Source organism: Urocitellus parryii, unplaced genomic scaffold (assembly GCF_045843805.1).
Source record: "Urocitellus parryii isolate mUroPar1 unplaced genomic scaffold, mUroPar1.hap1 Scaffold_248, whole genome shotgun sequence".
Lineage (NCBI taxonomy): Eukaryota > Metazoa > Chordata > Mammalia > Rodentia > Sciuridae > Urocitellus > Urocitellus parryii.
Window position 1 is genome coordinate 25,189 of NW_027552464.1, and position 20,820 is coordinate 46,008.

The window sequence follows — 20,820 nt, forward strand, 5'->3', positions numbered from 1 at the left end:
CAGTTTCTGCTACATCTTGCATTGGGGTACATTTGTTAAAATCAATGAGCCAATATTACTACTTGGTTTCGACAAGTGTATGATGACATATCTACCATTATTCTTTTTTTTTTTTTTTTTTTTTTTAAAGAGAGAGTGAGAGAGAGAGGGGGACAGAGAGAGAGAGAATTTTAACATTTATTTATTTTTTCTTAGTTCTCGGCGGACACAACATCTTCGTTTGTATGTGGTGCTGAGGATCGAACCCGGGCTGCACGCGCACTAGGCGAGCGCACTACCGCTTGAGCCACATCCCCAGCCCGACATATCTACCATTATTCTAAAGAATAATTTCAGGCTGGAGTTGTGGCTCAGTGGTAGAATGCGTGCCTAGCACATATGAAGCCCTGGGTTCAATCCTCAGCACACATAAAAATGAAGTAAAGATATTGTGTTCACGTAAAACTAAAAAAAATAAATTAAAAAAAAGAATAATTTCCCTGCCATAAAAATAACTTGTATTCCACTTATTCATCCCTCTTTTGAACCACTCATTATTTTAGTCTGTAGTTTTGCCTTTTCTATAATTTCATGTAGTTGGAATCTGAACAATGTGTACCCTTTTCAATTGGCCTTTTCCAATTAGCAATATACATTTAAGTTTCTTTTTGGATCTTGTTATTTCTTAAGGTTTTTTTTTTTTTTTTGTAGTTTGATAGCTCAGTTCTCTTTATTGCTAATAATATTCCATTGTATGGATGTACCACAGTTTATCCATTCACCTCTTTGAAGGACATTTGGTTGCTTCCAAGTTTTGGCAAGCTTGCTTCCAAGTTTTGGCCAGGCAGGATGTTGCACATCTGTAGTTCCAGTGACTTGGGAGATTGAGGCAAGAAGATCACAAGTTTGAAACTAGACTGTGCAACTTATACTCTGTCTCAAAATAAAATAAAAAAGACTGGAGGTGTTTCTGAGTGATAGAGTGCCCCTAGGTTCAATCCCTAGTACTGCAAAACAAAACAAAACCACCAAGTTTCAGCAGTTGTTCAAAAGCTGCTATATACATTTATGTTCAGTTTTTTTGTGTAGATATAAGTTTTTACATCATGTGGGTAGATATGAAGGAACACAAAATTGCTAGATCGTATGAGTAAGCATATGTTTAGCTTTGTAAGAAACCACCAAACTGTCTTCCAGAGTTAGGCTGTACCATTTTGCATTCCTGCTAATAGCACATGAGAGTTCTGTTGTTCCACATCATTGTGAGCATTTGGAATAAGCAGTGTTTTTTTTTATTTTTTATTTTTACTATCTTGACCCCCCCCCCAACTGAATTCAGGGATCTTGCCCATACTAGACAAGTACACTACTACTGAGCTAAAACCCCAGTCTGAATTTTTTTTTTTTTTAATTTGTTTTTAATATTTATTTTTTAGTTTTCGGCAGACACACTTGTTTGTATGTGGTGCTGAGGATCGAACCCGGGCCGCACGCATGCCAGGCGAGCGCGCTACCGCTTGAGCCACATCCCCAGCCCCCCAGTCTGAATTTTTTAAAAAAATTTTTTATTCTTTTTAGTTAGACATGACAGTAGGATATATTTTGACATAGTATACATACATGGATTATAACTTCCCGTTTTTGTGGTTGTACATGATATGGAGTTTACTGGTTGAGTATTCATATATGAACATAGCAATGTTATGTCCGATTCATTCTACTGTCTTTCCCATCCCCCGCCCCCCCCCCCCAACCTATTATCAGTCACCATCCACATATCAGAGAAAACATTCTGCCTTTGGTTTTTAGGGGATTGGTTTATTTCACTTAGCATGATAGTCTCCAGTTCCATCCATTTACTGGCAAATGCCATAATTTCATTCTTCTTATGGCTGAGTAAAATTCCATTGTATAGATGTACCACATTTTCTTTATCCATTCATCTGTTGAAGGGCATTTAGGTTGGTTCCATAGCTTAGCTATTGTGAATTGAGCTGTTATAAACACTGATGTGGCTGTTAGTATACTATGCAGATTTTAAGTCTTTTTTTCTGAGGAGTGGGATAATTGGACCAAATGGTGTCCAACCTGAACTTTTGCCCTTTTAATAATTGTGCAGTAGAATATCTCTCCCCTCCCCTCTTTGGGGGGTGGTGGTACCAGGGATCAAATTAAGGGCCTCACACATTCTAGCCAAGCATTCTTCTACTGAACTAAATCCCTAGCCCTTTAAATTTTTTAAAAATTTTATTTATTCATTCATCATTTTGGCAGTGCTAGGGATTGAACCCAAGGTCTGGTAAATACTAGGCAAGTGCTCTAACACTGAACTACATCCCTAGCCCTTTAAAAGACAGGATCTCTATAAGTTACCCAGACTGTCCTTGAATTTGTGATCCTCCTATCTCAGCCTCCCAAGTAACCGGGATTACAGTCCTCTGCTACTGCAATTCCCTAATGAATTAGAAGTTGAACATCTTTTCATAGGCTTATTTGCTATATGCATATCTTCTTTGGTAAGCCCTTCAGATCTTTTGCCCATTTTTAAAGTTGTTTTTTTTCCCTATTATTCAATTTTAGTAGTTTTTTGGATACTAGTCTGCTATCTGATATGTGTTTTACAGTATTTTCTCCCAGTGATTGGCAGAGCAGTTTTAAATTTTTTAAAATATTTTTTTAGTTGTCAATGGACATTTATTTTACTTATTTATATATGGTTCTGAGAATTGAACCCAGTGCTTCACACATGCTAGCAAGCACTGTACCACTGAGCTACAACCTCAGTTCAAGTTTTAAATTTTAATGAAATACAACTTGCAAGTTTTTTCTTTATATAGATTGTGCTTTTGGTGTGTATCTAGAAGTCATCACCAAACCCATACTTTTAAGTTTCTTCCATATTCTAGGAATTGTATAATTTTACTTTTAGTTTAGGTCTACAAACTGTTTTGAGTTGATTTTTGGGATAAGTATAAGGTCTGAGTATAGATTTGTTTTGCATATGGAGATTGAGTTGTTACAGAACCATTTCTCAAAAAGGCCAATCTCCATTGAATGCTTTTGCTCCTTTGTCATTTGACTTTATTCTTAAGGGTTTATTTCTGGGCTCTCTCTTCTGTTCTTTTGATCCAAATAATCTGTTCTTGGGTCAACACCACACTGTCTTGATTATTGTAGCTTTAGAGTATATCTTTTTTTTTTTTTTTTTTTTTAAGGCAGGGGTCCTGGGGATTGAATGCAGGGGTGTTTTACCACTGAGCCACATCCCCAGCCCATTTTATTTTTCAGTATGATTTAGGGTTTCATTGAGTTGCTTAAGACCTTGCTAACTTGCTAAGACTTATCCTTGAATTTAGCATCCTTCTGCCTCAGCCTCCCAAGTCATTGGGATTATACAGGCATATGCCACCACACCCCTCTTCAGTTTACCTTGAAGTCAGGTAGAATCAGTCTTCAACTTTGTTCTTCTTCAGTGTTGTATTGGGTATTCTTTTGCCTTTTCATATGAACTTTATTTATTTATTTTGTGGTAGAACTCAGAGATGTTTTATCCCTGAGCTATATCCATACCCTTATTTTTAAAATTTTGAGACAGGGTGTTGCTAAATTGTTGAGGCTGGCCTTGAACTTGTGATTCTCCTTCCTTAGCTTCCCTAGATACTGTGATTATAGGCATGTGTCACCACACCCAGTTTCCCATGTAAACTTTAGAATAAATTTGTTGATATCCCCAAATCTAGTGAGTACAAAGTGTTGTTGCATTGTGGTTTTAATTTACATTTCCCTAGTGACTAATGATGTGCATCTTTTCATGTTTGTCTCTTGGAGAGTGTCTGTTCAAGCTCATTAGAAATAATTTAAGAAAAATTTTTTTAGTAGTGGTAAAATACACATAACAAAAAAATTATTTGTCTTGCCCTTTTCTATCCTTTTTGTTGTTGTTGTTTATTTGTATCAGGTGCTAGGAATTGAACTCAAGGCCTCCCATTTATGAGGCAAACACTCAACCTCTGAGCTGTATCCTGGCTCTTACCCCTGTCTGTCTGTCTGTCTGTCTGTCTGTCTATCTATCTATCTATCTATCTATCTATTTATTTTTGTGGTGCTGGCGGTCAACCCAGGATCTCACACATACTAGCAAGCATTGTACCACTGAGCTGTATCCCCTTTTGAAATGTAGTACTTCAGTAGTGTCAAGTACATTCATATTTTTGTGCCACCAGTTTCTAGAACTCTCTTCATCTTGCAAAACCACAACTGTATATATCTGTTAAACAACATCTCCTCATCCTCCCACATCCCATCCCCTAGCAACCAGCTTCCTATTTTCTGAGTTTTTCTATTGTAGATACCTTGTATAAGTGGACTCATACAGTATATGTCTTCTTGTAATTAACTTACTGAACTTAGCAAAAGTTCTCAAGGTTCATCCATGTTGTAACATGTCAGAATTTCCTCCTTTTTAAACTGAGGAGTATTCCTTTGTATGTAAATACCACATTTTGTACAGTAGTATCCTCTGTTATCCTTGAGGGATATGTTCCTAGATCTTCAGTGGATGCTGAAACTGCAGACTGTATTGAACCCTTAGATGTATGTACCATGTTTTTTTTCCCTACACATAGATACCTATTTTTTTTTTAATAGAGTGAGAGAGGAGAGAGGGAGAGAGAGAGAGAATTTTTTAATATTTATTATTTTTAGTTCTCGGCGGACACAACATCTTTGTTGGTATGTGGTGCTGAGGATCGAACCCGGGCCGCACGCATGCCAGGCAAGCGCGCTACCGCTTGAGCCACATCCCCAGCCCCATAGATACCTATATTAAAAGTTTAATTGTAACTCACACTAAGAAATTAACAGCTTTAACAAATGATAAAGTAGAATAATTGCAACAACATGTATACTAAAAAGAGATTTCACCTTGCTATTTACATGACATGTAATTTAAAATTTATGAGTTAGTTTATTTCTGGAATGGATTACTCTATATTCATTCTCTGTCATTGAATATTTCGGTTGTGTCTCTACGTTTTGGCTACGGTGAATAATGCTCTGATTAACATGGGTGTACAAATTTCTCTTTGAGACCCTGCTTTCAGTTATTTTGGGTAGGGTTCTAGGATTAGAATTACTAGATTATATGGTCATATTTAATTTTTGGGGGGGTTACTGAGGATTGAACCCAGGGGTGTTTTATTAATGAGCTACATTAGTACTCCTTTGTATTTTTGTTTTGAAACAGTATCTAGCTCTGTTGCCCAGGTTGGCCTTGAACTTGTGAGCCTCTTGCCTCAGCCTCCTGGGTCTCTGGGATTACAGGCATGTGCCACCATGTCCAGTTCTTTTTTTCTTTTTTTTTTTTTTTTTTTTGGTACTGGGGTTGCTTAACCACTGGGCCACATCTCCAGCCCATTTTTAAGATTTATTTTTGAGACAGGGTCTCACTAAGTTGCTTAGACCCTTGCTAAGTTGCTAAGGCTGGCTTTGAATTTTCCATTCTCCTAAGCCATTTGGATTATAGGCAATGTGCCACTGTGCCTAGTTGGTTTCAATTTAAAAAAAATTTTTTTAGATGTTATGGACCTTTATTTTATTCATTTGTTTATATGCAGTGCTGAGAATCAAACCCAGGGCCTCACAAATGTTAGGCAAGTGCTCTTACCAGTGAGCCATAACTCCAGCCCCGCTATTTTCAATTTTTAAAGAAATAATTATCTGGTTTCTTAAAACAGTGGCACCATTTGAAATTCCTACCAACAGTGCACAAGAGTTCCAGTTTCTCTGCTTTTCCAACACTTAATTATTTTCTATTTTTTAATTTAATTTATTTATGTATGTGGTGCTGGAATCAAACCCACTGCCTCACACATGCTAGGTAAGCACTGTACCACTAAGCCACAACCCTAGCCCTATTTTTTTTTTTTTGGTGGGGAAAGTATTGGGGATTGAACTCAGGGGCACTTGACTTCTGAGCCACATCCTCAGCCCTGTTTTGTATTTTATTTAGAGAACCTCACTGAGTGAGAACCTCACTGAGTTGCTTAGTACCTTGCTTTTGCTGAGGCTGGCTTTGAACTTGCTGTCTCTGCCTCCCCAGCTGCTGGGATTACAGGTGTTTGCCACTGCACCTGGCTTATTTTCTGATAGTAGTTGTTCAAATAGGTGTGAAGTGTTATTGAATTGTGGTTTTGATTTGCATTTCCATAATGTTGAATTTTGTTGTTGAGATAGGGTCTCAGTATGTTGCTCAGGCTGACCTGAAACTCCTGGATTCAAGTATTTCTCTCTCCTCAATCCTCCCAAGTAGCTGGGACTGCGAATCAAACCCAGGGTTTCACACATGGGAGGCAAATGCTCTATCCTTGAGCAATGTCCCCAAACCCTAATTATGTTATTTTTTCCTTATGCTATTTCAAAAGGAATTATTTTCTTAATTTCCTTTTCAGATTATTCATTGTGATATCATATTAGATTTTGTGTGTGATCTTACAACAACTTTGCTGAATTCCCTCAATGGCTTTTTGACATTCTAATTAAATTGATATTTTTTTCTTTGATAGCCCTCTGTTCTAGATTAGCTTGCCTTTCAAGTTCTTTTTCTGTTTCTCTTCTTTTGTCTCCTCTCATCCTAGTTGTCTATTAACATTTCCCCAACTTTTCTGTGTCCTCTTGTCAGTCATTTAGTGAATTGGGTATTTATTGAGAATATGCTATGTACAGAACTTTGTGAAATGATGTGAGTGGTAAAATATATGATTTGGGTTTTGCTCTGAAAAAAGCTTTGTTGAGAAGACAGGTGAGGTGTATAGACAGTAATACAAATTAGACTTGGTAAAATATGTAATTGATTGTTAGATGTTCCATTATTTGGTGTTCCACTAAGAAAAATGTTGCAAATTAAAATAACACATAATGGTAGATATTGATTGTAAGTTATATCACAATTTCAGAAATGTTTAAATATGAAAAAATATAATAGATAAAATACAATTTGAAATCAAGTGAGTGGTATAAGTAGAGATTAGTATGAATTGGAATAATATTAAAAATAGCTACTGCTTAATTGGCTACAATGGTGGGCCAGATAGTCTGTTAAACTCTATATATTGTGAAAGGGTAATCTTTCTAGAAGCCATATTTGTGTAAATATCTCCAGTTTACAAATAAGGAAACCTCTCTGGAACTAGATTAATTTCATACCTAATAAGTGAAAGGACTAGATTCAGACTCAGGTGGTTGACCTTAGAAATAAGTACACCTTTAAACATGCTGGATGAATACAGATGAGAGTTTTAAAGAATGATAACAGAAAATATTGAAACTATATATGAAGTAATAGAGTAAAACCTTTTGAATATCCTTCCCCTTTGTTTCGGTGATTTTTGGTGTTTTTCCTTCTTTATGATCCTTTTTCCTTCTCTCCCCTCCTCTCTTTTTCTTCCATGTTGCCTTGTACCTTGTACATGCTAGAGAAGTTCTTTACCATCGAGCTATACCCCTAGCTCTCCAGCAACTACTGGCCCCCTCTACCTTTTAAATTTTATTTATTTATTTGAGGTGCTAGGGATTGAACCCAGGGCTGTGTGCTTTCCAGGCAAGCATTCTACCACTTGGCCTACATCTCCAGCTCCCCTGACCTTTCAAGATGGGGTCTTGCTATATTGTTCAGGAAGTTCTTTTCCTTTAGACTGTGTGTGTGCCACCATGCCCAGCTTCCTTTACTTTTCCATATTAATTGCTTTTAAAGTGGTCTCGGAGTGTTTATTTGCTGAATTCATTGAATAATATTCATAAAATATTTACCCAGTTGTTTATTTAAAAAATTATAACAATGATAGCATCATTAATTACAGCTAAATGTAAGTCACGTGATCAGCACATCACAGATACTGTCTAAACCTGTGGATACTGCTCTGTAGGTGGTATTATTCCCATTTTAAAGGTGAGGATATGGGAGTTCAGGAAGATTATTATGTAACTTTTCCAAGATCTCTAAATCAACTCCTGATGAGTCAGTTGAACTCAGGTTTGTCTGGCCCCTAATTTCATTAGACCATACTTACTCTGGTAACAGTAGGAAATTTAAAGTGAATTGAACATTCTTTTTTTAAAAATATTTTTTAGTTGTAGTTGGACACAATACCTTTATTTTTATGTGGTGCTGAGGATCAAACCCAGGGCCTCACATGTGCTAGGTGAGCACTCTGCTGCTGAGCCACAACCCCAGACCTGAACATTTTTTTCTCTAAGAACAAAATAAAATTGATGTTCATATTTTGAGACAGACATTCTATCTTTCTTTCTGAGTGGGGACTGAACCCAGGTGTATTTTACCACTGAGCTATATCCCCAGTCTTTTTTTTTTAAGTATTTATTTTTTAGTTATACGTGGATACAATATCTTTATTTTATGCTGAGTATCGAACCTAATGACTCATGCATGCTAGGCGAGCACTCTTTTTTTAATATTCACTTTGAGATATGATGTTGATAAGTTGTTGCTCAAGTGGCTATGATTATAGGTGTGTGTCACTGTGCCCAACTATTTTTTTGTTCTTTTCTCCCTCATATGAGTACTTGGTTCTTGGAAGTCCTCTGCTTGTAAGATATTGTTCTGTGTTGTGCAAGTAGAGACCCCTGTGTAATTGCCGTGGATAGCATTATGTATCTCTCATGGATAGCATTCTGATTTTCTTAGTAGAATTCCTGATAGCTTGGGGGACAGGCTGAGAGAGATTGTAAAGTTTCCTAGGTTGGTGTGTTGTGTTGGCATTGGGAAGAATACTGGGTGACTGAGTGTCTCTGGCCTCTTTGTACAGAGGAGGAAGCTTGATGCTGTGTATTACTACATGCGCAGTTTAGCTGCCAGCAACCCTATCCTGACTGCCAAGGAGAGTCTTATGAGCTTGTTTGAAGAGACCAAACGAAAGGTAAGTGGAGATGTAAAAAATCATTCGTTCCTAGGAAAATGCATTTCCCTTTGTGTCTCTTCATTCTCAGGGGAATGACTAGTAATGTCCTCAAGTGGTTGCATCAGGCTGTGCTGGTGGTAATCAGTCAGCTGCTGCACAGAGTGAAAGCTATCAGGGGCCCTTGGGTGGTGTACGTGTTCCAAAGCGTTGAGTTCATAGAATTTAAACTTCTGCAACAAAGCGGATGATACTCTGCTACTTTGATATTGTATTATACTCTTTACTTTTTTATAGTTTTTAGGCAACAAATATAGGTGAGGGCTCTGCTCTTAGTAGATGAGTTCCAGGAGAGTCTGAGCTTGGTGTGTCTGTCTGCCCTATAGGCAGAACAGATGGAAAAGAAGCAACACGAAGAATTTGAACTGAGCCCCGATCAATGGCGAAAAGGAAAGAAATCTACTTTCCGGCATGTTGGAGATGACACCACTCGCCTGGAGATCTGGATTCATCCATCCCATCCCAGGTCCTCTCAGGGCACTGAGTCTGGGAAGGATTCTGAGCAGGAGAATGGGCTGGGCAGCCTGAGTCCCAGTGATGTAAGTAAGAGTGATGCAGTAAGCAAAACTAGCTCTGTTAAACCCCAGGGCAGTGCTGGGTGGGGCGGCACAGCATGGAGTGGGGTGCACTGGGGTGGGGCCAAGTCAGGCAGCTCATATAACTATGAAGCATTCTATAGATGATTCCCACTCTTTGTGGGGTACACCAATCACTTAAGGCTCCCTTATGTCTACTTCCTTCCCATTTACAGGTCTTTTATCTTTACTGCTTTCTTCTCTCACCACTATGTGGCACTGTAGAATTTAGTAAATGTAGGATTAGAACTTGGTTGCTTTCAGTTGTGCATCACTGATGTCATGTTAAGATTCTTTGGGAGTTTGTACCTTTTCTTTTGGCAATGGGGTTTGAACCCAGGGGAATTCTGCTATGGAGCTATTCCCTCAGCACTTTTTATTTTTTATTTTTAGAACAGGTTGGTAAGTTGCCCGAATTGGCCTTGAACTTCCACTCCTCCTTTCTGAGCCTCCCAAGTACATGGAATTATAGGCATGTGCCATTGTACTGAGCTGATTTTGTATTTAATTTTTTTCTCTCTTGCTTGACTGTACGTTTAGAAAATTAACTGAAGCAGCATGGGTATGTTGGTTAGTCTAGTTTGTCATCAGCCTTTTAGGCTGATCTATCCTATTTTTATAACTCTTGGGCTGGGTTTTGGTTTTCTCAAAGCCAGGAGAAATGACAGTAGGAAATCACAGGCTTGTATAGAAGGTTTCTTTTTTTCTTTTTTTCAATAAATAATTATTAAATACTTACAGTGTGCCAGGCATTAAAGATGCAGTGAATACGTTCTCCCCTTGCTCTCAAGGTGAGCATTCTAGTGAAGAACACAGAAGAGTGAACAGGCAGAGCAAAGGAAATAGCATTTGCAAAGACCTGAAGTTAGGAAGAGAGAGCACTGGATTTGGAAAAGTGTAACCTGGTTCATTGTGCCTTGAGATTAATCCATTAGAGATGTGAAAAGGACTTGAAGCAAGAAATGGCTTTGGAGATGGAGAAAAGTGAACAGATATAAGAATTGAACAGATATATTAATAAGGGAGATCAGGGAGATCAGGGAGAGAAGAGTTAAGAATAACACTAGCCATGTGCTGTGGCACATTCCTGTAATTTTCGTGGTTTGGGAGGCTGAGACAGAAGGATTATGAATTCAAAGCCAGCCTCAGCAATGGCAAGGCACTAAGCAATCAGTGAGAATGTGTATCTAAATAAAATTCAAAATAGGGCTGAGGATATGGCTCAGTGATCAAGTGCCCCTGAATTCAATCCCTAGTAACCGCCCCCCCTAAAAAAAAAAAAAAAAAAAAAAAAGAATAACACTAGGTTTATAGTTTGGAAACTAGATAGATGATGGTCCATTCCCTGAGATAGGGAATAAAGGTGGAGCTGGTCTTAATAGAAAGATGATGAGTTTAATTTTAGACCTGTTTTTTATCATTCCTGTGGACCCTGCAGTAGAGATATTCAGAAGCTAACAGGTATCTGAAATTGAGAGCTGATTAAGCCAGAGATGAAGATTTTTGAATGTTTCTTTTTGTAGATGATCATGAAACCATGAGAATTGACTTGTTATTAGAAGTAAAGAACATAGAATGAAAAATAAGTTGAAGATATGAGAAAGAAGACCTTGCATAGGATGGGAAGGGAATAAGATCTAGAGCACAGGTGAAGAGATTAGCTTGACAGAGGGCAAGAGATCCTGCTTTCTTATGCTTGAGGGAAAGGATGAATTTGGGATTAATCTAGGGATGCAGGTAAATTTGTGGACATTGTGGGAGAAAGATAAGAGAGGGCTTTTTGTTTTTTATTTTCTCTTTGAAGTTGGAGGCATGTTTTTCTAAGAATGAGTCAAAAGTGGTGGGATAGGAGGGTTTTTTTCCTTTGGATATTTTTTGGGTGTTTGTGTTGAGGGTACTGGAGATCGAGCCCAGGGGTTCTCTACCACTGAGCTATATTTCCAACCCCTTTTTTTCTTTTTATTTGGAGAGAGGATCTTGCTAAATTGCTGAGGCCTACCTCAAACTTTCGATACTCTGGCCTTAGCCGCCCAAGATGCCAGGATTACAGATGTGTACCACTGTGCCTAACTCCTTTGGGGTTTGTTTTTATGTTTTTTTGTTTGTTTGTTTGTTTGGTGCTGGGGATCGAACCCAGGGCCTTGTGCATGCAAGGCAAGCACTCTACCAACTGAGCTATATCCTTAGCCCCCTTTGGAGTTTAATTTAAAATCCCTGTTTGTCTTCCTTTATCTTTCTTAGTTTTTAGTTGTTTTGTGAATGACTTGGAAAGCGGTCATTACTTATAAATTAAACTACCACTTCCTATGTACTACAGTATGTTTGGAGCCCCGTATTCATGTGTTATAGAAGCATGTTGGAGTTGCTGCTGTGGTAGAATCTCTTACTGCTTCCCTCTCCTAGTTTAGATAGTACTGCCTCAAACTGGCAGCCTTTTGGGTAAGAGATAACTTGTTCTGTTGGATTAGCTATACTATCCAACTTCTTAAAAAATGAAAGTACCAAAGGACAATTTGAGAAAGCCTTTTGTGTCTATCTTTGATGTTGGCCCTTACGTTGGGAATCCTTCTTAAAAGGATGTAGGTAATCTTTTAATTTTCTTTTTTTTATTACATTTTTTTCCAGTTGTAAATGGACACAATACCTTCATTTTATTTATTTTTATGTGGTGCTGAGGATCAAACCCAGTGCCTCATATATGCCAGGGAAGCGTTCTACCATTGAGCCACAACCACAGCCTATAACTAATCTTTTCTAGCATTCTCTTTTTCATAAGATATTTATTTACTTTTAAATAATGTCATAAAGGCTGGGGCTGTAGCTCACTGGTAGAGCACATGTCTAGCATACTCAAGACCCTGGGTTTAATCCCTGGTACTACCAAAAAAAAAAATGTTTACATGAGTTTGTTTTTATTATGTTGATCTCAGAGAAGGCATTTTCAGCATGTGAGCTTTCATTAGACCCATAGATTTTATTAATTATTTTATTTTTTTATAGTAAAAACCTTGTAAATGCGAGAAAGAAACAGAAATTGGGGATTGTTTTAGACTTAACAAGAGCAATTTTAGAGGAGGAAGATTTTATATGGCGGCTCCCAGTTTCAGAGGCCTCAGTCCATTCACAGCTGGGTTCATTTTTAGGGCTGGAGGTGAGGCAGAACTTCATGGTGGATTAGTGTGGTGGAAGGAAGCAATTCACTTGATGATCAGGAAACAGAGACCCTACTCACCATATAAAAATATATACCCAAAGGCACACACCCCCATTGACCCATCTCCTTCACCTACACCCTAATCACCTTCAGTCACCACTCAATTAATCCCATCAGGGATTAATTCACTGATTGGGTTAAGGCTCATAACCCAATCGTTTCTCCTCTAAACCTTCTTGTATTGTTTCACACATGAGCTTTCTGGGGGACACCTCACATCCAAACCTTACGAGGGATTAAACCCAGGAGCACTGTACATTCCTGACCCTTTCTATTTTGAGACAGGACTTTGTAAATTGCTGAGCCTGGCCTCAAACTTGTGATCTTCCTCCCTTAGCCTCCTGAGTTGCTAGTTTTCCAGGTGTATATAACACCACCTGACACTATTTATATATATTTTTTTACCCTAGGAGAACTATTTCCCTTAATTTTTAAAAATTTACATCTGTGAGTTTGTGTTTTTATTTCTAAGCTACTAGCACTTGAGGAAGAATTCTGCAGTTTTGGGGCTGGGGTTATAGTTCAGTGGTAAGAGTTGTTGCCTAGCATGTGTGACACCTGGGTTTGATCCCCAGCATTGAGAAGAAAAAAACATGTAGTTTTAGCTCTTCTTTTATCCATTAAGATAACCACAGTGCTGTTTTTATCTGTTTTTTTTTAAGCCCTGGTCAGGTTCCAGCTTTCTTTTTTTCTTGTAGTAGATCCCAAGAACTCAGTTTGCTTTTTCTGTCCCTGTGACATACAGATTGATGAGAAGTAGACACTGGCATTATAGAGATTAAAACAACCAAAAATGATCTTTAAACTCAGGAGCATTTGGTCCCATAGGGAAGATAAAATGATAAATACAGTCATGTGCTATATAACATTTTCATCAGTGACAAACCACATATACGATAGTGGTCCCATAAAGTTATATTGTATTTGTTTTAGTTTTGTAAGTATACTCTGTGATGCTCACACAGTGATGAGATTACCTAATGGTGCATTTCTGAAATGAATGTAGGCCTATAGTTAAGTGATACATGACTGTATGTGATCACAGCATAGTGTGTTAAGTGCTGTAATGAAGGCAAGCATGGGGTGAGGGGAGACTATGGGAGCATACAGCTGAGCATCTGGTCTGGGTATGCTTGGGAAGGCTAGGATGAGGCAGCATTTTGCAGCTAAAAGGTGATGTAAGGGTGCTTCTGTACTTATGAGAGAAGCATAAAGGCTTAGGGAACTGCAAGTAATTCAGTACAGCTGGAGAATAAGATGTGATGTGTGCTCTTGCTAGATACTTGAGTCATCCTTTATCCTTTTTTTCCCCTGCATTCCCACATTGAGTCAATACCAAGTGCTATTGAATCTACTTTTTTTTTTTTTTTTTTTTGATGGTGGTGCTGAGGATTGAACCCAGGGCCTTGTGCGTGCAAGGGAAGTACTCTACCAACTGAGCTATTTCCCTAGCTCTGAATCCACTCTTTTTTTTGGGCGGGGGTACCAGGGATTGAACTGAGGGGCACTCAGCCACTGTCACATCCCCAGCCCTATTTTGTATTTTATGAAAGACAGGGTCTCACTAAGTTGCCTAGTACCTCACTAGATTTCTGAGGCTGGCTTTGAACTCCCGATCCTCCTGCCTCCGCCTCCCGAGCCACTGGGATTACTGGTGTGCGCCACTGCACCTGGCCCTGAATCTACTCTTAAACCTAACTTTAAGCCATCCATTTCTCTCCATTCTAATTGCCATCACCTAGTCCTCCAAGTTATCATTTCAGTAATCTACATACTATTAAAAGGAGTTCCTCATGGTCTTTCCCCATTTGTTCCTAGTTCTTCTCAGGTCTTTCTTTTTAGAAGTAATCCAAAGGAGCTTCCAGATGCATAATTCTGGTCATGTTACTTTCCTATTTAAAGTCTTTAGTTCTTTCTATTTGTTTTTAGAATTAGGTTCAAAAATCCTTGATAGTCTACTGGACCCCACATGATCTGGCCCATACTACTACTTCTACTACTACTACTACTACTACTAGGTTTTTTTGGTACTGGGAATTTAACCCAGCGGTGCTTTACCACTGTATCACATCCCCAGCCATTTTTTTAAAAAGTTATTATTATTTTTTTTAGTTTTAGATGGACATGGTGCCTTTATTTATTTTTATTGTGGTGCCGAGGATCGAACCTGGTACCCCATACATGCTAGGCAAGTACTCTACCACTGAGCCACAACCCCAGCCCCTATTTTTTTACTTTATTTTTAAAAATTTTTCGTTGTAGTTGGACACAGTACGTTTATTTCACTTATTTATTTTTGTGTGGTGCTGAGGATCGAACCCAGGTTCTCGCATGTGTGAGACAAGTGCTCTACTGCTGAGCCACAACCCCAGCCCCACTTTTTATTTTTTATTTTGAGACAGGGTCTCACTAGGTTGCTTAGCTGGCCCATACTACTTCTTATACCTTTCTTCTTTCCTTTGTTCCAGTTCTCCTCTGACCTCTTCCTTGAAAGGTCCAAGCTCTTCTCTAACCTCTGCCTATTATATATTCTCTCTTCCCAAACAGTCCATTTCTTCTTACTATTTCTTCTGCCTTTCTCAGTCCTATTCTCATTTATCTTTCAGGTCTGAGCCTAAATATATCTTTTTCAGAGAAGATTTTCCTGAGCCCCAAGACTGGCTACTTCTCCTTTATGATTCCCATTTCTACTTAAGTAATTTTAGGTGTCATTTTGTTGCTGCTGTTACTTAAGATCTTTCTCTTGCTAGATTGAAGGCTTTATGAGAGTACTTTGAAAGTACTTTGTTCTTTTCTTTATCCCCAGTGTGTGCATACAGGAGATTCTAAATAAATCTTGAGTATACAAATGAGAGGAAGACAATGAAGAGAAGGTCATAAGGGTTAGATTCTTTCAGAAATAGTGAGACATTTGGATTTCAAATATTGAGCATTTTAAGCTGGGTGATAGTATAATTGGATTTGTATAATGACCAATACCATTTTTATTCCCAGTATTTGTATTTACTTATGCTTTTGGTACCAGGGATTGAACTCCAGGGATGATTTACCACTGAGTGACATCTCCAGCCCTTTTTATTTTGAAATAAGGTCTGCTTAGTAGCTAAGTGTTTCACTAAGTTGCTTATGTTGACTTTGAATTTGTGATCTTCCTGCCTCACCCCATGAAAATCCCAGGACAAATATGTTTGTCTTTAAAGGGAATTTTTTAATTTGCAAAAGTAATCAAATGTAATAAGTGGTAGAGTGCCCCACTGTTCAGTTCCCAGGACACAAGCGGGGGAAAAAAAAAAACAAAACTTTTTTCTTTTGTTCTAATACTGAAAATACTGGACAGAGCTGGGCATGGTGGCACATGCCTGTAATCCCAACAGTTTGAGTGGCTCAGGCAGAAGAATGGTAAGTTGGAGGCTAGCCTCAGCAACTTAGCAAGACCTTGTCTCAAAATAAAAAATTAAAAGGGCTGGATATGTCACTTAGTGGTAAAGCATCCCTAGTATCAAAAATTTAAGAAGAGGGATTATTATACAAATCACACAGAAATGTTTAAGATTTAAAGTGAAAGTCATTTATCTTTCTACCTTCAGAGACAACACTGTAAAATATTTGATAGAAGTCCTCCCAGACCCTTTTTTTTTTTTTTTTTTTTGGCACTAGGAATTGAACCTAGGGATGCTTTACCTATATCCCCAGTCTTTTTTTATTCATTTTTTTATTTTGAGACAGGGTCTTGCTAAGTTGCTTTTGGTATCTCTAAGCTGCTGAAGCTGGCCTTGAACTTGTGAACTTCCTTCCTCAGCCTCCTGAATTTCTGGAATTACAGGCATGCCTCACCGTCCCCAGGTTTCCAGACCATTTTTAAAGCATTTATGCATGTGTATATATACACATACCTGCAGAAACATTAAATACACACACACATATATTTTGCAGTGGTGGTGATAGAACTCAGGGCCTTGTACATGCCAGGCAAGTGCTTTACCACTGAGCTACACCCTCAACCCTAAAATATATTCTTTTAACAAAAATTGTGTTATGGGGCTGGGGATGTGGCTCAAGGGGTAGCGCGCTCGCCTGGCATGCGCGCGGCCCGGTTTCGATCTCAGCACCACATACCAGCAAAGATGTTGTGTCCGCCGAGAACTAAAAAATAAATATTAAAAAAATTCTCTCTCACTCTCTCACTCTCTCTTAAAAAAAAAAATTGTGTTATACTATATATAGTTATTTGCAATTTCTACTTTTTAAAATTAACAATTGGACATACAATCTTTTCTGCTATAGTGTAACATGTGTTCCTAAAAATCACTGTGGTTTTCAAAACTGTATAGTGAAATCTATAGGCATGATGGCACACACCTGTAACTCCAGTTACTCAGGAGAGGTGAAGGCAGAAGGCTCACAAGTTTGAGACCAGCCTGGGTAGCTTGGTGAGAACCTGTCTCAAAATAGAAAGTGGGACTGGGGTTGTGGCTCAGTGGTAGAGTACTTGCTTAGCACGTGTGAGGCACTATGTTCGATTCTCCACATCACATAAAAGTAAATAAAATAGTGTTTTCATCTATAACTAAAAAAAAAAAAAGGAGGGCTGGGGTTGCAGCTCCGTAGTATAGTACCTTTGTGTTTAATTCCCAGTACCACCAAAAAAAAACCCAAAAAGCAAGAAACGCCCACCAAATAAATGTAGGGCTTATAAGTAAAAGGAGTCATTTGTGCAATCTTATACATGTGGAGAGGTTAAGAAATATGCCAAGATCTGAGTGTGGTGGTGCATACCTGTAGTCCCACCTTCTCTGGAAGCTGAGATGGGAGGATCACTTGAACCCACAAGTTCAAGACCAGCATGGGTAAAACATCAAGGCCCTGTCTCTCAGAAAAAGGGGAAAAAAAGGAAAGAAGGATGTAAATACTACATTAACTAATTTACCTTGAAAAAAACATGAAGTATTTTTGTAGAAGTGGGATTTGGAAGAGTTGCAGCTTATGAGTCACTGTGACACGGTAGATACTTGAAATTGAATGGGCAGGAGACACATAAGATGTGAACATCACATCTTCGTGTGTTGAACTGAGTTAGCTGGTAGATATTTAGGGTTTGTTCATGTATTTTATTTATTTTTCTTCATGTTGATTCAGATGGGAACTTTTTCCTTTGTTCACCTGTTTCTTTTGAACACATTTATGCATAAGCAAACACAAAATTTGTGTTATGCTCAAAATGTTCCTTAATATATTGATCACAATTGAATCAATTCACATTTTCAAAATGAGCTTTATAGCAGAACTGACTATTTCATTTGTCTAAGAATGCTTTTAGTATGTTCTCAGCATGACTGTATATTTTTTTTTACAAAGATGTATGTCACTTATTTACTTATCTAGGTAATTTAAATATTTTTGTGTATTGCTTGTTTTGATTAACTGACCTTTTTTTAGGTGCTTAGTTTTTTTGTTTTTTTGCCATTTGGGGGATTAAACCCAGGGCTTTTGCACAAGCTAGGCAAGTGCTCTATCAATGAGCTATACCCATAAACCTTTTTAAAGTTTGTTTTGAGGCAAGGTTATTTAAATTGCCCAGGCTGTGCTCAAATTTGGTGATTGTCCTGCCTCAGTCTCCCTAGTAACTAGGATTATAGGTGTGTACCACTATGCCTGGCTTGGTGAGATTAGCTTTAATAGGAATTGCTCCTTTAGCAACTACTAGAGAGTTTCTAGAACAAACTAGTAAAATTCAGATTCATGAATAAAAAGAACTTGGCTTTAGGTGGTTATTAGTAATGATAATAATATCTCAACTAGTTTGTTGTCCTTTGCCAAGCATGAGCTTGGATCTCTCTCTTTCTTTCTCTGTCTCTCTCTCTCTCTCTGTCTCTCTCTCTCTCTCTCTCTCTCTCTCTCTCTCTCTCTATCTCTCTCTCTCTCTCTCTCTCTCTCTCTGAATGGTTGTAGGAGGTTAGCTTGTGGGTTGTTGGTTTTTAGCCTTGAGATGTGGTTTGGGTTGAATATCCAGCCTGGGGACGGACTGCCAACCTCAACTACAAGTGGCATCTTATTGCAGTTCACATTTTAAACTCTTTCCCCTGCAAGGTAGTCCACTCAAAGTTGGTGTTGCCTGCCATGTTGCCAGGGTTCTAGGCAATATTTGGTGGGTGTTCCTCCTATTCTTTTTTATCTCCTTTTGAAAATGAAACCAAAGGGTACTGCATGGCAAATGGGTTATTGTTGACAGTCATTGAGATAAATAAAGATATTAAATTATAAAATATAAATCAATTAAATATAAATCATTTTCACAAAGTAAAGGTCTCTGATGGGACCACTAAGAATCTTTTAGATCCGATTGCTCCATTATCAGCATCTTGAATAGATCATAATACAAGTCTGTCTGCTGGGGAAGAATGGAGCATCTGAGAATGAGAGATTTTGATGGGTGTTTGTCTTTGAAACTTCAGTGAATTGTTTTGTTCTAGAATGATTTAGTTTACCATTTCCAGCATTTTCCCAACTCATTATTAACAACAATATACTTGGTGCTACATGTAGAAAGTAAGTCTTTAGATAAGAAATGTGTCCTTGAATTTGGCTAAGTGCTTGTCAAACTTTCCTTGTCTTTAGCCTCTCTGAATATATTTTGGGGTTCAGCCTGGACCATGCCTTAATATACCTATTATTTGGCCTTATTTGAATCTCCTATATTTTACTTCACCTTGTTCGCCTAAGTTGTGCTCTTTTTGGTCATCCTCTGTTGCATACCATTATTTATTTTATTTCTTTAAATAATGTCTGTTTTTAAGACTTATACAAGTCTGGAGAATTTAATGAGTTGCCCCTGAATTTTTGGAAGTAGGAGGGTCCAGTGTTGATCCAAATCAAAGTTTAGTTTACCTAGCCAGTTGTGCCAGCTTTGTGTGAGAATTGTAAAAATAAACACAACATTGTTATTGTTATTTTCTCAGATTGCTTGGTGTCTACTACTTGGGCTAGCATACTTTTTCCATGAAACATCAGATAGTAAATATTATAGGCTTTGAAGGCCATATGGTCTTTGTTGCAACTATACTGTTGTGGTGCTAATGCATCCATACACAATGTATAAATGAATGATCATGGTTGTATTCCAGTAAAACTTTATTTGCAAATATAGGTGATGGGTTGGATTTGGCCTGTGGGGCCTAGTTTGTCAACTTCTGCTCTAGTGGAAGAAATAGATACATAAGCAATGTTGTGTATCCAGTTGATTCTTGTTGGTTTTGATAGTTATGTTCTATAAGTTGCCACAAACACACTATATTAGTGAATATTGGAACTTGTTCATAAGGAAGATGCAGAATTAGATTCCTTCATGCTCTGGTAACAACATATTTAGTCAACTGATAAACATATAACTTTGTTTTACATGTTTTTCTGCTTAAACACACCTTATTTAATATATATTATCAATTAATTAACATTGCATTCTTCGCTAACAGCCCTATCACTCATACCTGAACAAAGTTTATCCAATACATATTTTTTCTATAAAGTGCATCACAGCCTTCTTGCACTAAGGAACATTAGACAACACTTCAGAAGCATTAAGCTTAGCGGCTATTTGTAAACATCAACGAAAAGCACAGGAATATGAAAAATGTGACCCTATGTAGATCACAAAAAGGACATTTGTTTAAAGTGTGACCAGAAACATGAAGGCAAAGAGTTGCCTTGTTTGACTTCAGCTAGGGATGTGTGTTAGGTGATTCAAAGAATGACACAAAAGCCCCGTATTGATTTTGGGAATTACAAGAAAGTTTTAGTGAGTTCACTGAATTCACAGGTATAAATCCATAAATAATGAAGCTGAAATGTAATACAGTGAGTGTCTTCACAGAGGCTTGTCAAATACAGAGAAGGTCCCTTGTTTCAGACCTAGCAGAGACATGGGTTGGGGAAGGGGGAAAGGAAAGTGAAGTTAGAAGACTTCTTGGAGAAATGAACCAGTCAGAATGGGAAGAGTGTATTCCATGAGCAAAGACAGAGGTGTGAAATAGCAGAGGATTTGCAGGGCACTTAATTCTGTGGTGAGTTGAGGGATAATTTGAGA

General features: G+C 38.0%; 1 protein-coding gene across 4 annotated transcripts in view; it reads left to right on the forward strand.

Moving 5' to 3' along the window:
- Positions 1-20,820, forward strand: part of LOC113182740 (SMG6 nonsense mediated mRNA decay factor) — a 232,851-nt gene that overhangs the window by 15,342 nt on the left and 196,689 nt on the right. For all 4 annotated transcript variants that reach the window (XM_026388766.2, XM_026388765.2, XM_026388764.2 and 1 more), the window contains 2 exons: positions 8,802-8,912; positions 9,278-9,490. In XM_026388766.2, the coding sequence (XP_026244551.2) occupies positions 8,802-8,912; positions 9,278-9,490 (324 nt within the window). The remainder of the gene's footprint in view (positions 1-8,801; positions 8,913-9,277; positions 9,491-20,820) is intronic.